This window comes from Euleptes europaea, chromosome 9, assembly GCF_029931775.1.
Source record: "Euleptes europaea isolate rEulEur1 chromosome 9, rEulEur1.hap1, whole genome shotgun sequence".
Classification (NCBI taxonomy): domain Eukaryota; kingdom Metazoa; phylum Chordata; class Lepidosauria; order Squamata; family Sphaerodactylidae; genus Euleptes; species Euleptes europaea.
In genome coordinates this window covers 72,611,373-72,625,584 of record NC_079320.1, presented here as the reverse complement: position 1 = coordinate 72,625,584, position 14,212 = coordinate 72,611,373, and the positions used below count along the sequence as shown (strand labels likewise).

Sequence of the window (14,212 nt, the reverse complement as noted above, 5' to 3'; positions counted from 1 at the left end):
TTAGGGAAGTAAAGCCAAAGGTCAGCTAGAAAGTTCTGGCAGCACTGATTTGGACAGTTCCCTGTCTAGCACTCTAAGTACTACAAGTAAAGTAAGTATACCGCCACTGAACAAGAAATCTTAAAGCATAACAGTACATGTCACAACATTCAGGTTTTATTTTATTTATTTTGTGATTTATAACCTGCCCTCCCTGGCCAAAGCTGGCTCAGAACGGGAAACATCATATAAAAACATCACTAAACCAACAATAAGAATCTAAATTTAAAACATTAAAATCCCAATTAAAACACAAAATTACAAAGTTTCAAATGGCGCCTAACCATACTCGCATTGCTGGGTGTTTGCAGCGGGTTACCCCTCCGTTGACATCAACAATATAACAGGAAGGAGGGGCAATAGGGAGGCCAGCAGATGATATTTGCGGCTATCCTCAGCCATAGGCCTGGCGGAATAGCTCTGTCTTGCAGGCCCTGCGGAACTCTTTAAGGTCCCGCAGGGCACTGATGTCACCAGACAGAGCATTCCACCAGGCCGGCTCCAGGGCCGAAAAGGCCCTGGCTCTCGTGGAGGACAGCTGCACACTCAAAGCCAGGGACCACCAGTAAGTTGTTATCAGATGACCGTAAAGATCTTTGGGGGGTAGACCAGGAGAGGCGGTCCCGAAGATACGTGGGTCTTTCTTTGTATGTAGGTAAAGAGTGGGGTCCCCCAATATATTATTATAGAAAATGCCAATTTTTTCTGTTAAAGAAATAAAACATTTGTGTTTGTTTTTATCATGTACTTGCTAACAAGCTAACCAAAGTTATTAGCACAGTTTTCACAAACTAGTCGTTAGCTAACATTTGAAAAGTTCCCTTCTTGGTCATCTGCATAGGATTCTTATTTGCCACAATTAACTGAGTCGGGAAAGTGAGAAAGGAGATGGACTATAAATATAGGAAATAAGTCAGTCAAGTGTCTGCTTCTCTCATTCTGTCTTTTAAAATGTTGTAACATCAAGCCTGATGAGGAGCTCTGGTGTGCTTGAAAGCTTGCATTGTGTTTTGTGATCTGATTGGTTGGCCCAATAGGGAGGCATGACATGCATTTTGTTCCTGTTGCTGTAAAAGTGTAGTAAAAGCCTGGAGCAAGAAAGGGGTTGCTGGAAAGGATAAGAAATTGTAATAAGTATAGAAATACCGCTCCAAGTTTCACACTGTTATATTTGGCTTAATTAGTATTCTACCTGTATTTTATGTTTTGTTAGCAGTTCTTGAAATGCAAGGTTTTAGGTTTTTGGAATTGTAGCATAGAAATGCAATATGATTTTTTCTGGTCTATGACTGCAACAAATTATTATTATTGTTATTGCTGTACAACTTTTTTGTGCTTCTAATAAACCATCCCACAACAAAGACTGGAGCATCTGGGATCCACACCAAAGCTCTCTGCCTGAAACGTCCTGTACTTCTCCCCACCTTAAACCAAATGAGTTTCACTTGGATTTTCTGCAGCAACATTGTTTTGTTGTTGGGTTGGGTTTGTTAAGCAGGCAGACTTAACAAAAACTGGTAACCCTTCACCAAACGTAACAAAAATTAATTTGGGGAAAATTAATGTGTGCCGGGTAAACACTTCCAGCAGAAATGGTGTGATTGGGTGCCTTCTTCAAGTGCAGACATTTGGTTGACTTTGCGTCATGGAAAGGTGGTGTTGGGCAGCTGCCACCTTTTTCCTACATTGCGAGGGAAACAAGGGAACAAGTGATAGTAAAATGCTTAATGAAAACGTTAATGAAAAACGTATACGTAGATGATGAACAAACACACAGTCTGAGAAATTTAAAAGTTGTTTTTGATATGTGATTGTGTAACCCGCTTTGAGTCTCAGTGAGAAAGGCAGGTGGACTATAAAATATAGTAAACAAGTAAATAAGACAGTCAAGTGTCTGCTGCTATTATTCTGCCTGTTTTAAATTTTGTAACATTGATCCAGATGAGGAGCTCCGGCCGTTTGAAATGGTGAGCAAGCCCACAGCCTGAGAAATTTAAACGTTGCTTTTGGTATGCCATGTACGTTGAGAGGTGTAAACCCTTTACCCCGACAGGAAACATCTCTGTGTGAGAAAGAAATCCTTCCCCCCGAGACCCCACTGAAGGCGACTGGCTCTACCAACAGTCTCTCCAGTGAACCCGAGAGCCCTCCCACTGACCGGACGGCAAAAGCAGCTTACCAGGGCTTTAGACGGCGAGCAAATACCCTGAGCCACGTGCCGACGGAAAGCCAGGAGCCTTCAGAGCCTGCCGAAGCTTCCCCTTCTGTTCCCCAGAGGAAACTTATGAGGTATCATTCCGTGAGCACAGAGACTCCACACCAGCAAAAGTAAGACTGAGTTTAAAACAGGAGGTTTGGAGGGAGAGAATTTGAGGGAAAGTGTTACGATGCCCATTCCTTAGCAGGTATGGCCATTTTAAAGTAAGGGGAATAGCATCCTTCTTATCTTGGAGTAAGATGCTTGACATAACCAAGTACAGCGTGTTCATGGACTTTTTCTTATTTAAAGATTTAATTTTTAAATTTTCAGAAAGAGGTATATTTTCCAATTCAGTACTGGAAAAGGAGATGACGAGGCTTACTTTGTGGATGCAACTTCTAAACGTGTTTATTAATTAGGTCAGTGGGCAGCATCTAATTAATAGAGGGCACTTCTGTCATGTTAGTGAGATTCGAATCCAGTAGCACCTTAGAGATCAACAAAGCTCTCTTTGTCAGATTCTGTCACATTAGAATACCCACTCAGTGGGGATCGTGGTTAGGGTTTCCGCCTCTAGCTTGGGAAATCCCTAGAGACATGGGGGTTGTGCCTGAGGAGGGGAAGGCATGACATCTTGTTAGGACTTGTGTTTTGCCTAGACTTTAAATGAGGGGAACTGACCTCTTTAGTCTGGAGATCAGTTATAATTCTGGGAGAACTCCAGGCCCCTCCTTGAGGTCGGTAACCCTAATCGTAACTCCGTTCTTATACTCTTACCATAGATCAGAGATTCGAACTCTGTTGTAGAATTCTATCGGTGCAGGGGGTTCCTGTTTCCTTCGATGGGAATACATGCACCCAAAGACACATACAGCATTTCCCTTTAGTCAAGAGGAGGGAAGGTGATAGGGTTTGGAACACTACCCACTGAGAGAGAATGCTAAGTAGCTAGGGAATAAAAAGACTTTTAAAGGACAGATAAGTAATTCTGCCCCCAAGCTGGTGAACTGATATTAAGCAGCTATGCAATTTCCCCCAGCAGGTTCAATGAAGCTATTTACTTGACTGCAGTGTTGTTACTAGCTCACTTCTAACGTTGCTTTTGTGTCAACATTCTTCATGTGTTCGTCTTCTAAGCATTTGCATGTATGGTATCCATAGCTTATGTATGGTATCCATAGCTTGCTGACGCTAATGGAATTTCCCCATTCTTCTATGCGCTCCCCCTGTCATTATACACTTACTGTGTTTGTGCAAAGCACACCACTAGAAATTAGACTTTGTGCCAAATCAGTTTTTCCAACCTATAAATACAAGGCTAATTACAAAAAACTTGCTTGAGATCAGTGTGTTACTGGAGAGAAGAAGGAAGAGTGAAAGAGAGAGGTGGTATTCAAAAGGAAAACAAAGCCTGGGTTTCCCTGTTTCTCGTTCCTTTTTTGAACCTTGTTGCTTGTTCATTTCTCAGTGGCTTTTTCATCAGAGTTTAAAACTCCAAAATTGTTTGCTGGGCATGTCAGCCATGACCCTATTTCTGACATGTAGCTGCTGGCTTGATAGAAGTTGACTTGAGGACTTTTCATTCACTGATCATCTTTGGAGAGACTTCCTTAGGATACTACAAGGATGTTTTTGCTTACTTTCCCAGAGTGAACTGAAGGAGTGGGAAGGGGGAGGAGAAAACAAATGAAAAAAGAAAATACTCCTGCTGCTAAACAAGCGGTAAAGCCCTGGCACAGTTTCTTCACTTTGAATGTTAGGCTGCAGTGCCTCAAGAACATACAGTGAGCCAGTGTGGTGTAGTGGTCAAAGGGTTGCACTGTGGGTGTGTGTAAAGCACCGTCACGTCACAGCTGACTTATAGCAACCCAGTAGGGTTTTCACAGTGAGAGTCTGACACAGGTGGTTTGCCATTGCCTTCCTCTGCACAGTGACCTTGGTATTCCTTGGTGATTTCCCAACTGAGTACTAGCCAGGACCGACCCTGCTTAGCTTCTGAGATCTGACGAGATCAGGCTAGCCTGGGCCATCCAGGTCAGGGCAAAGGGTCACACCAGGGCCAGGGAAATCCATGTTGAAATTCCCGCTCTGCCATGGCCATACACACGCTGGCCAGCCTAACTCACAGAGTTATTGAGTGGATACAATGGAGGGAAAGAGAACACTGTAAGCTGTTTTGGATCCCCGTTGGGGTGAGAAGTGGGATATAAATGAAATAAATAAATAATAATAATAAATACAATCAAATGCTTATTGCTGTCGCCTTGGGTGTGCAAAATCTGACCCTGTGGCGAGCACCACTGTGACACCTCTGTCCAGAGCAGTACTCATTTAAAGTGTAGATTCTATATGTTTTGATTGTTTCCCGAGCTAACTGGCCAAACTCAGGTTGAAAGGAATTTGAGCGTTGCAATTGAGTCAGCGCAACTGCTCTATACTTCATTAAGGACATGCTCACATGACTTCCTAGCATGGCACTAAAAGCATATCCCTGAACATTAACATGCTGCAAAACATTCTGGGCATCTCAGTGTATTGTATCATGTATCCTAATTCTGCATCTCTGCCCCACCCTTCTGCTGGGTACATGTAGGGACTGTTTGGCACACAGGAGTTGAATGCGTAGAATCTGCATTTCTTTTTCTTTTCTTTTTTTGTTAAAACTTTTTCTTTTTAAACACAATCAAAACACAAACACATAAACATTTAAACATCAAATTATTATGTTGTATGTGGTGCTTACTTTGCATGGACATTCCCATCATTAACTTCTTTAGATTACATCATTCTGTATAGTCCCATATCTAACAATATACTTGTTCATAAACATAAATCACTTTACTCTGGTTCTAGTCTTAGTTTTTAGCTATATAGTTAAAAAAATCCCACTTTTCTTAAACTTCTGTAATTGATCTATTATGTACAAGAGATGTTAGCTGTGCCATAGTTGCACATTGTGTTCAGAACAGAACAGGATCTGCATTTCAGAGCTCTGGAAAGAACACCTTGTGCAGGGGTGTCAAACTCATTTGTTACGAGGGCCGGATATGACATAAATGTCACTTGGTCAGGCTGGGCCATGCCTGGCGAGCCCAGATCAGGACTGGGGACGGGGTGTCCGCCTCGGCTGGCCCGACGGCCTGATGAGAACTCTCAAGGGGCCAGATCTGGCCTTCGGGCCATATGTTTGACACCCCTGACCTTGTGGGTACCTCAGGGACTGATTTAGACTAGGCATACGTGTAAAAGTAGTGGAAATCCCACTTTTCTAGCAAGTGCTGGAAACAGTTTGGGCGTTCTAAAGTGTAGATGCCAGCATGTTTCGAGTGATCGGTTCTTCATGAGGGGAACGGGCTACGTCAGAAAGGGCTACAACCAGCTTTCTGCTGCAGTGGTTCTGTCCCTTGGGCTATGTCGAGGACATATACAGCAAGACCTGCTTTAGGGCCCCTCCTTTCTCTACTATGAAGCCCTCCCCCCCAATGCCCCCCAACGCAGATAGTTAGCCCCTAGAGCAGGACTGACTATTGCATGGCATTGTCACAATTGTTGCTTTCCTGATGACTGGAAAATGGAGGGTGGCAATCTGGGTCTCCAACCATTCAGTAGCTTCTTCCAGACATGGGGAGAATCCGAGCAGCAAAGCATCATCACATGTTGGCTGCCTAACTTGTTTTGTTTGCCTGCCAGCCTGTCTTCCTACCACAGACCCCAGTTCACACGCTCCCTGCTGCCTGCATTTATGCTATTATTTAGCACCAGCCTGACACTCTTAATGCAAAGGCAAGAGATATGATATCTTTTTAAAAAATTGAACTCTACCGTTTTCTGTGTTTTATCACAATTCTTTCTCTCTCTCTCTCTCTCTCTTTGCCTTTCTTTTAATCTTCCCTGCCGGAATCCTCCTTGTAAAATTCGAACACATCTGCCAGCAGCTCAAAAACTTCCTCCGAACAGTCTCCAGCTGCTGCTCCTCCTCCAGCTGCAGCTCATCTTAATCCCTCGTCATCCTCGCCCAATTTCTTTAAGCATCTTAGGCATAATTCCGGTGGAGAGCAAAGCGGGCATGCTGGGCCAAAGAGGTGAGAGGGGTGGAGTTTTGTGTACAGTTGGCTGCGGATGAGTTTACAAGCATTGCATCCCTCAAAAACCCCCACCACAATTCATCAGATTCTCAAAAACTGCTGTGTGTGTGTAAAGTGCCTTCAAGTCGCAGCCGACTTATGGAAACCCAGTAGGGTTTCCAAGACTAGAGACTAACAGAGATGGTTTGCCATTGCCTGCCTCTGCAGAGCAACCCTTGATATCTGTGGTGGCCTCCCATCAAAGTACTAACCAAGGCTGACCCTGCTTAGCTTCTGGAGATCTGACAAGATCAGGCTAGCCTGGGCCATCAAAAAAGTCCTCAAAAAAAAAAAAAGTAACATGCCATTTCCCCACATATCCTACTCATGGCCTAATTAAAAAAATCAACAAAAAAACAGTAACAACTGTGAGAAAACGTCACCACCTGGATCATGTGGAAATGATTCCTCTACTCCGGAGAACAGGCAAGTAGCTGTTTATAAGCTCGATGAAAGTTTTAAAATGTAAAAACCACCCAAGAACAAAAATAAACTGTCCAAAGAGAAGTGGCTGGGAAAAAGCAAGGAGGACAGTTTAACACGCCCACTTATAATGGCACTTCTGTTTTCAGACTTCATAAAAAACTAGTAGCGACTAAAAAAAATAGCTATCCATGTTGGTCCACAATAATACCCCCAAACAGATGCTTGTAATGCCTTTGTGATGTGTATGTAAAGTGCTGTCAAGTCACAGCTGACTTATGGCAACCCAGTAGGGTTTTCAAGGCAAGAGACGTACAGAGGTGGTTTGCCATTGCCTTCTTCTGCAGAACTCTGTCATTCCTTGGTTGTCTCCCATCCAAGTACTAGCCAGGGATGGATGTTAAAAAGCAGACACAAAGTGGTGTGTGTGGAGGGGTGGGGGTGGAATCTGCAGGCCTCTATGAGGCCTCTCTTTTTCTCTGCATTCTGTGTGGGGATTAAAATGCCATAAAAATCAACAAAGCATCATGCGTCAGATGCACAACTCAGGTCCCGTGATCTCCTCCTCTCCCCTTCTTGCATTGATGAAGTTTTATAAAGAATATAAAAGCTTGCTGTTGGCTTTTGTTTTGGGGATAGTAGTGATTAGATACTAATGTAGAGGTCTGCTTCCATTGTGTCTCACTTTCCCATAGTACATGTCTCTGTTCTTTTACTCATCTTCATATATGATTTCATCATTGCGACTTGCACGCAAATCAGTGGTAAAGCTGCAAGTTGATGCCAGCTGTTAAGGCAATAAAGGTAGAAAATTCGAATGTGGACAGCAAACCTCCAGGACAGTGGCTTTTGCTTAACCCCATTTCATCAATAAATTTCTGCTTGTTTCAGATAAGTCGTGTGACCTACATGGGAAACACTTCCACATGTAAATTGTTCTATGTATCATGGAATAGCTGCTAGTGCGATTATCCTAGTTCATATGCCATTTTAATGCTTTTCTCTATATGGATGTCCTTTCCACGTAACATTTGAAGCAGTCCTTATTTACATGGAAGTTAGAACCAATTTGAATGATCACTATTGAGTGATAGGATGTACCTTGAGGGAAAGGAGACTGATTTTCCCCCTCCCCACCTCTGAAGGCATGTTGAAGTGGCCGTATAACGGCTTCACCACATGTTCAGATTCTGATATTGTGCCTACTGGAGGAAGCAGTCACAAGGCTAATTCACCTTGTGGCTGGTGGAGAAAAGAACTCAAAACTTCATTAATTCAGTGTAATCGCCTCAAAATCTTCAGGTGAACTGGGGTTGCCAACCTCTAGGTGAGGCCTGGAGATCTCCCAGTATTACAGTTGACCTCCAGACAACAGAGATCAATTCTGTTGGAGAAAATGGCAGTGTCAGAGCGTGGACTCTATGGCATTCTAACCTGCTGAGATCCCTCCCCAGGCTCCACTTTCTAATCTCCAGGAATTTCCCAGCCTGCAGTTGGCAACCCTAATGTGAACCCAGCTGAACTGCTATTTTAAGTAGAATACATTTCCAGTTATGTTGGCAACCTTAATTAGACTGGACTATGATATGTGGTTCATGTAACCCTGGCTGGGAGGGGGAAGCAATTTCCTTACTGCATTTTCTCTCCTTCATTATGTAAGACCAACTAAAATGTAACCAAGGCAGTTTCTCTCCTTTCCAAGTGAAGGTGGAGAACTAAAGCCGTCCCCCCACATTTTCTACCACCACTCTCCAAGACAGACGGCACAATTCAGAAAACAAGGTTTGCTCAAACATCCTTTGCTCAAATGGGAATAAATGGGAATAAATCTCTGAGGCGACCTTCAAATATACATTTATATCAAGAAATATAAGCAGTCCCAGACAGATATTGCAAAGTAAAACTGGTAAAATGCCATACAGTGTTACTCTTTGATTTTTTGTTATTTGTTTAAACTCCTACAAGCATTATTTTTTTTCTTAGTTTGATATAGGCACTGTTGTGTTTATGGTTTTTTTTGGGTTATGTCTTGTTTTTAATTTTACTTGGCGTATTTGTACTCCCTTATTCTGAACTGCCCCTTTTCGACGGCACTCTCAGCACCTCCTGCCGTTCTTCTCTGCGGAAAAAACTGCACTCTTCCTCTTCTGTGCCAAACTTCTTAAAATTTCTGGCTCCCGTAGATGAAAATAACACCTCTGACTTTAGGAACACAAAAAGGTAGGGTCCTCTTTGTGTGTTTGCAGCTGGCAAATGTGTGATTCGGAAATGTTTGTTTCAGAATCTGATAAAATGCTGTGTGTTCACTATGTATATTGTTTAGCTGGAGTCAGAGTTGTGAGAGTGAGAATTTTGTACAAATCCATTTCACTGTCGTGTCATCAGTGGTTATAAATAACATAGGTGATGTGGTAAAGACTATGAATATTTCTGTTTCCAATAGTTACTAATAGTATAAGCTTTAGATCTCAATAAATAAGTTTCAGTGAGAAGAAATTGCTTTGGGGATCTGTATCGTGGTATTTCAGACTGAGGGAAACCCTGTCCTAACCTGCTATGAATTCAAAGTATTTCTCAAATGATCAACCGAAAAGTAGAAATGCAGTTGGAAACTGTCAAGAAAGCAGAGCAGAGCTGACCTGAAGAAGTACCAGCAGGCAGCGTAGATTTAATAGCCAAGGCCCATATCAGCATAAATGAGGCCATTTAAAGGGGGGGAAATTGTGTAAATCTCACCACACACATATGCAGAGTTCATATGTAATGGAAAGCCTTTGTTTGCCATCACAGGAACCAGTCTAGGGAATCTGTTGACTCTCTCAGGTCCCTTGCCTCTGTGCACACAGGTAGCGAATGAACAATCTCTGGTTTCCTGGCAAGCCATTGGTCATCCTTTATGTCCAAACTCCAAACGGTGGCTTTTTCACTTCCTTGCAAACCTGGATTTCCCACCGTAATTTAACCCTGGTTTGTATAGAGAAACACATAACCGTAGCTTGCCAAGAAAGCTGGCCACGTGTGAGGAAAGGAGGAGGGAGCACCCAAGTCTGGGAATCTCACAAAGCAGCAGTGGCATGGTTTACTGTATACTTAACGTCTGAACCGAGTCCAAGTCTGTAGAATTGTTCACAACTTGAATGCTTGGGGTTTTACGTCATGGAGCTGCTGTTCTCAGAGCATTTTACTACACAGGAAGCGGGGGAGGGCAGGGAATTTACAATGTGGATGTTTTGACGTCAAAAGTAGTGATATGCGTCATGGGTCAGTGCAAAACTATTGGGTAAGTATTTAAAAAGGTGGGCTGGGAAATCCTTTCTAGCAGCTTATATGGCCACTTGCTTGATTTTTCTTCTTGCTAATGTTGTCCAGGGACAGGATATGAAAACTTTACATTACTTGGTTTTGTCTATGGGTGGGAGGCGGCAGAAATTCTGGACTGTTATTTTCACGTGGGGCCTGCATTTCTCTGAAGCGGCCTATCGGTGGTGGTTATTTTTAACAGATATCTTTAGAAGTCTTGTAGTTTTTGTATTGTTTACAGATTCTTACTGGGGATACTTGAAGGATTTGTGTACTCGTCCCATTTTAGGGATGCCAGCCTCCAGGTGGGACCTGGAAATCCACCAGAATTACAGCTCATCTCCAGTCTACAGAGCTCAGTTCCCCTGGGAAAAAATGGATGCTTTGGAGGGTGGACTCCGTGGCGTTGTACCCCACTGAGGTCCCTGTCCTCCCCAGGCTCCATCCCCTAATCTCCATCCCCTAATCTCCAGGGGTTTTCCAACCTGGAGCTGGAAGCCCTGTTCACAAAGAGCAGTTCAATTAGCATACTGTCACAATTATTACTCCCACAATAAAACAACACGTTTTCCTCACTCTCTAATGTTAGTGACTACAAGCCCAAATTGGATGGAGATCCTGCCTATGAAACCCCTGTGAGGACTCGCCGGCATTCTTGGAGACAACAGATATTTCTGCGAGTGGCGACACCACAGAAAGGATGCGATTCTCCCAGCTGGCATGACGGTAAAGGCCTTTGCCAGATAAAGATCCACCATAACATATGATACATCACGAGGGGTAGCCGAGTTGGTCTATCTGTAGGAGTAGAAAACAGCAAGAGTCCAGTAGCCCTTAAAGACTAACAGCTTTTTGGTAGGGTATGAGCTTATATAATGCATATAATGCAGATGCAGGATTTTTTCCTTTGTAGGTTTTGCTTCGTAGCGCAGATGGGTGTTGATATTTCCCATTCTCTCTCTGAGCTGCAAGGACATCTGATCTGTGGGTTATTCTGTTCCTATGCTCAGGAAGGGGCAGGATTAACAGACCTTTACTTCCTGTCCCTGTGCTAGGACCTCCCCCAAACTTCGAGTTCTACTCCTGCCTTCAGAGGGAGAAGCAGCGCTAGAGAGAGCTCCACAGCTAGGCCTTCTCCTCTATTACTACTGTCACCTACTTTTACCTACATCTACAATCCAAGTGTGTTCACTTAACATCCTACCTCCCTTCCTAACCTTCGTCCTCGTCAAAAAACTTTTTCCTCTGTTCTTTTCCCTGGTCTGAGTTTGTCTCCCACCTTTTCCCGCCTTTTCCTTACTCTCCAAGTAGGATGGCGGTGGAGAGCTATCTGGGGAAGAGGTCATGTCTGGAGATGAGGAGCAGGTAGCGGGGCTCCTGCCTCGCCGGAAAACCGCTGCGGAGGAAAAAGCACTCACAAAAGCCACCAGTCGCGCGAAGTGGCGCGATCAGCTTGCCACTGAGGCGCCAGCGCCGAAGAGAAGGCAGCCTGCGGAGGAGCCGAAAAATGGTGCCAAAAAGACGCGTGCCACAGAAGAGGCTGCAACCACCCCCCGTTCGGCCCCCAGGACTAACGAGGGTGCGGTGGAGGAGGATGCCTGTAATGCTGGCTCCAGAGGAGACTCTGCTACAGGCAAAGGAGAGGGGAGAGGGGCTGTGGCTCAGTGGTAGAGAGAAGGTCTACCAGAAGGTCCCAGGTTCAATCCCCGGCATCTCCAGTTAAAGGGACTAGGCGAGTAGGTGATGTGAAAGACCTCTGCCTGAGACCCTGGAGTGCCGCTGCCGGTCTGAGTAGACAATACTGACTTTGATGGACCAAGGGTCTGATTCAGTAGAAGGCAGCTTCATGTGTTCATGTGTGTAATGTACAGTCTCCTTCTCCCCCTTTGATCGGGGGGTGGGGGCGGCTGATCGGGGCATGCTAGATCTCATGCGGAGAGCTCTTAGAGATAAATTAGCTCATCTTGACTGATCCTTCCTGTAGAGACCCTATCAATTCCAGGGCCTCCTCTCCCTCCAGAGGTTCTACCTATTCAGATGCTATGGACAGGGTATCCTGCAGCAACTCCTACAACCCCTGGCCAACCAAGGCTGCAAGAAAAGCCCCTCCCTTCAGTAGTGCTAAGACACATGCAAACCGTAACACAGAAGGGGAAGAAAGAGAGGAGGGAGAATTCTCTTCCGAAGAAGAGAGCGAGGAGGGGGAGGAAGGGATCCCAGATCAGGACCATCAGTCACGTTTTTTTTGCTAGTGAGGGTTATCAACCCCTATTATGCAAGGCCCTGGCTGCCCTCGACCTCCATGAGGATGAGGGCACTGAGGCCATTAAAAGCAAGACCAAGTTCAGGGGCACTACTGGGCACCTTCAACTTCCTGTCTCCTCTTGAGGGAATAAGTCCCTCCTCAGTTTTCTTTTTTGTTTCCTGCCTTGCATTGGGAAGCAGCTTTTCAGCTGAGCTCTGGTACTTTCGCTTTCTTTCCGGAACCTCACCTTGTTTTACCAGAAGACCTCATCGTGGGATTGCTCTTGGCATTGCCAAGCACTTCGGATCAGCCCTCCTTGGGCCAGTCCTCACACAGCCACTGTTGTGGTCTCACGGAGTTGAAAGAGGGGAAAGAGCCGATTGCCTCTAAGTGCCAGCGTATTGCTGCAGCAAAAAGGCGGGAAAAAGGCCTCACATAAGAAGAAGGCATCAAAAATGGCTCTTGCTCCAGGCACTACAGGAAGGTTTTCTCCTCCTCTGCCTGAGTTGTGCACCTTTGCCTGCAACTGGTAATATAGCCTTTTCCTCCCGTCCCCCGAGCCAAAAAAGAGCGGAAAAAGGCCTCACATAAGAAGGAGGCATCAAAAATGGTTCTTGCTTCAGGCACTTCAGGATTTATCCTCCTCTGCCTGAGTCGTGCAGCTTGCCTGCAATTGGTAATGTAGCCTTTTCCTCATTTACACCCAGCCAAAAAAGAGCGGGAAAAAGGCCTCACATGAGGAGGCTTGGAAAATGGCTCTTGCTCCAGGCACTTCAGGAAGGATGTCTCCTCCTCTGCTTGAGTCTTGCACCTTGCCTGTGGCTGGTAATGTAGCCCCCCCCCCCCCGCCAACCGGTGGGTGGTCTCCAAGTCCTCTGTGCAGAACTGGCCTACTTAAAAGAGGAGCCTCCTAGATGGCTTGCATTCATTGCAGCTGCCTTCTCCCCCTCTCTCAATCGGAGGATCGCAGGGATTGGTGCCAGTGCCTGCATGCTTGGATCCCCAGGCAAGGGCCGTATATATTGTAGGGACACCTTGTGCAGACAAGTGACAACCACTGCCACATTAACTCCTGGTTTAGCAGGACATAGTGGACAAAATCTCAGGCCAGTCCACCTTTGATATTCAGGTTCCCTTACTGGGGTCATGTCTTCATCCACTAGGTATTTTCCAAGGTTTTGTTACAAAATTAACACCTACTCTTCAGCGGATGCGGCTTTCGGAAGAAGAGTACTTCAACATGTAGCAACTGAGGTCTGATCCCACCCAAATCGTTACAGCTTTTAAAGATCCCGCTGATCAGATGTCCTTGCAGCTCAGAGGGAGAACGGAGCCTTGGCTTACCTGTGAGGGCTCCTTCTCTGAGCGAAAAGGACATCTGGCCCGCCCAGGGTGAAGAGCCGCAACAACAGCAACAACTACCAAAAAACCCAAAAAACCCATGATGGTATTCAAACCACTGCACCATGCAAAATATATTTACACTTGCTACATACTCAGTGCTTCCTGCGTATTTTTCCCCAGTGGTTGGCTTCCAGCATTACCGCTGTTTTGCAGCTGCTAGCTTCATGTCTTGCCTACCCGCTTTCTTTGCCTCTCATTCTTATACTCAAGAACATATATGCGGTGGCTTCGTTTGCATTATGTTGTCCAAGCCAAGAAAGAAATAGAAGCCAGAAAGACACCTAGAAAACTCTGTTGTCTTTTTATAATCGCTGAAAATAGCATAGTGAACACATGAAACACAGGAAGCTGCCTTATACTGAATCAGACCCTTGGCCCATCAAAGTCAGTATTGTCTACTCAGACTGGCAGCAGCTCTCCAGGGTCTCAGGCAGGGGTCTTTCACATCACCTACTTGCCTAGTCCCTTTAACTGGAG

The 14,212-nt window shown here is 45.0% G+C and overlaps 1 protein-coding gene across 1 annotated transcript in view; it reads left to right on the top strand.

Moving 5' to 3' along the window:
• TBC1D1 (TBC1 domain family member 1) overlaps window positions 1-14,212 on the top strand; it is a 114,793-nt gene that overhangs the window by 69,324 nt on the left and 31,257 nt on the right. Inside the window, exons 9-13 of the mRNA XM_056855642.1 lie at window positions 5-91; window positions 2,093-2,367; window positions 6,175-6,321; window positions 8,887-9,006; window positions 10,676-10,812. Of these exons, the coding sequence (XP_056711620.1) occupies window positions 5-91; window positions 2,093-2,367; window positions 6,175-6,321; window positions 8,887-9,006; window positions 10,676-10,812 (766 nt within the window). The remainder of the gene's footprint in view (window positions 1-4; window positions 92-2,092; window positions 2,368-6,174; window positions 6,322-8,886; window positions 9,007-10,675; window positions 10,813-14,212) is intronic.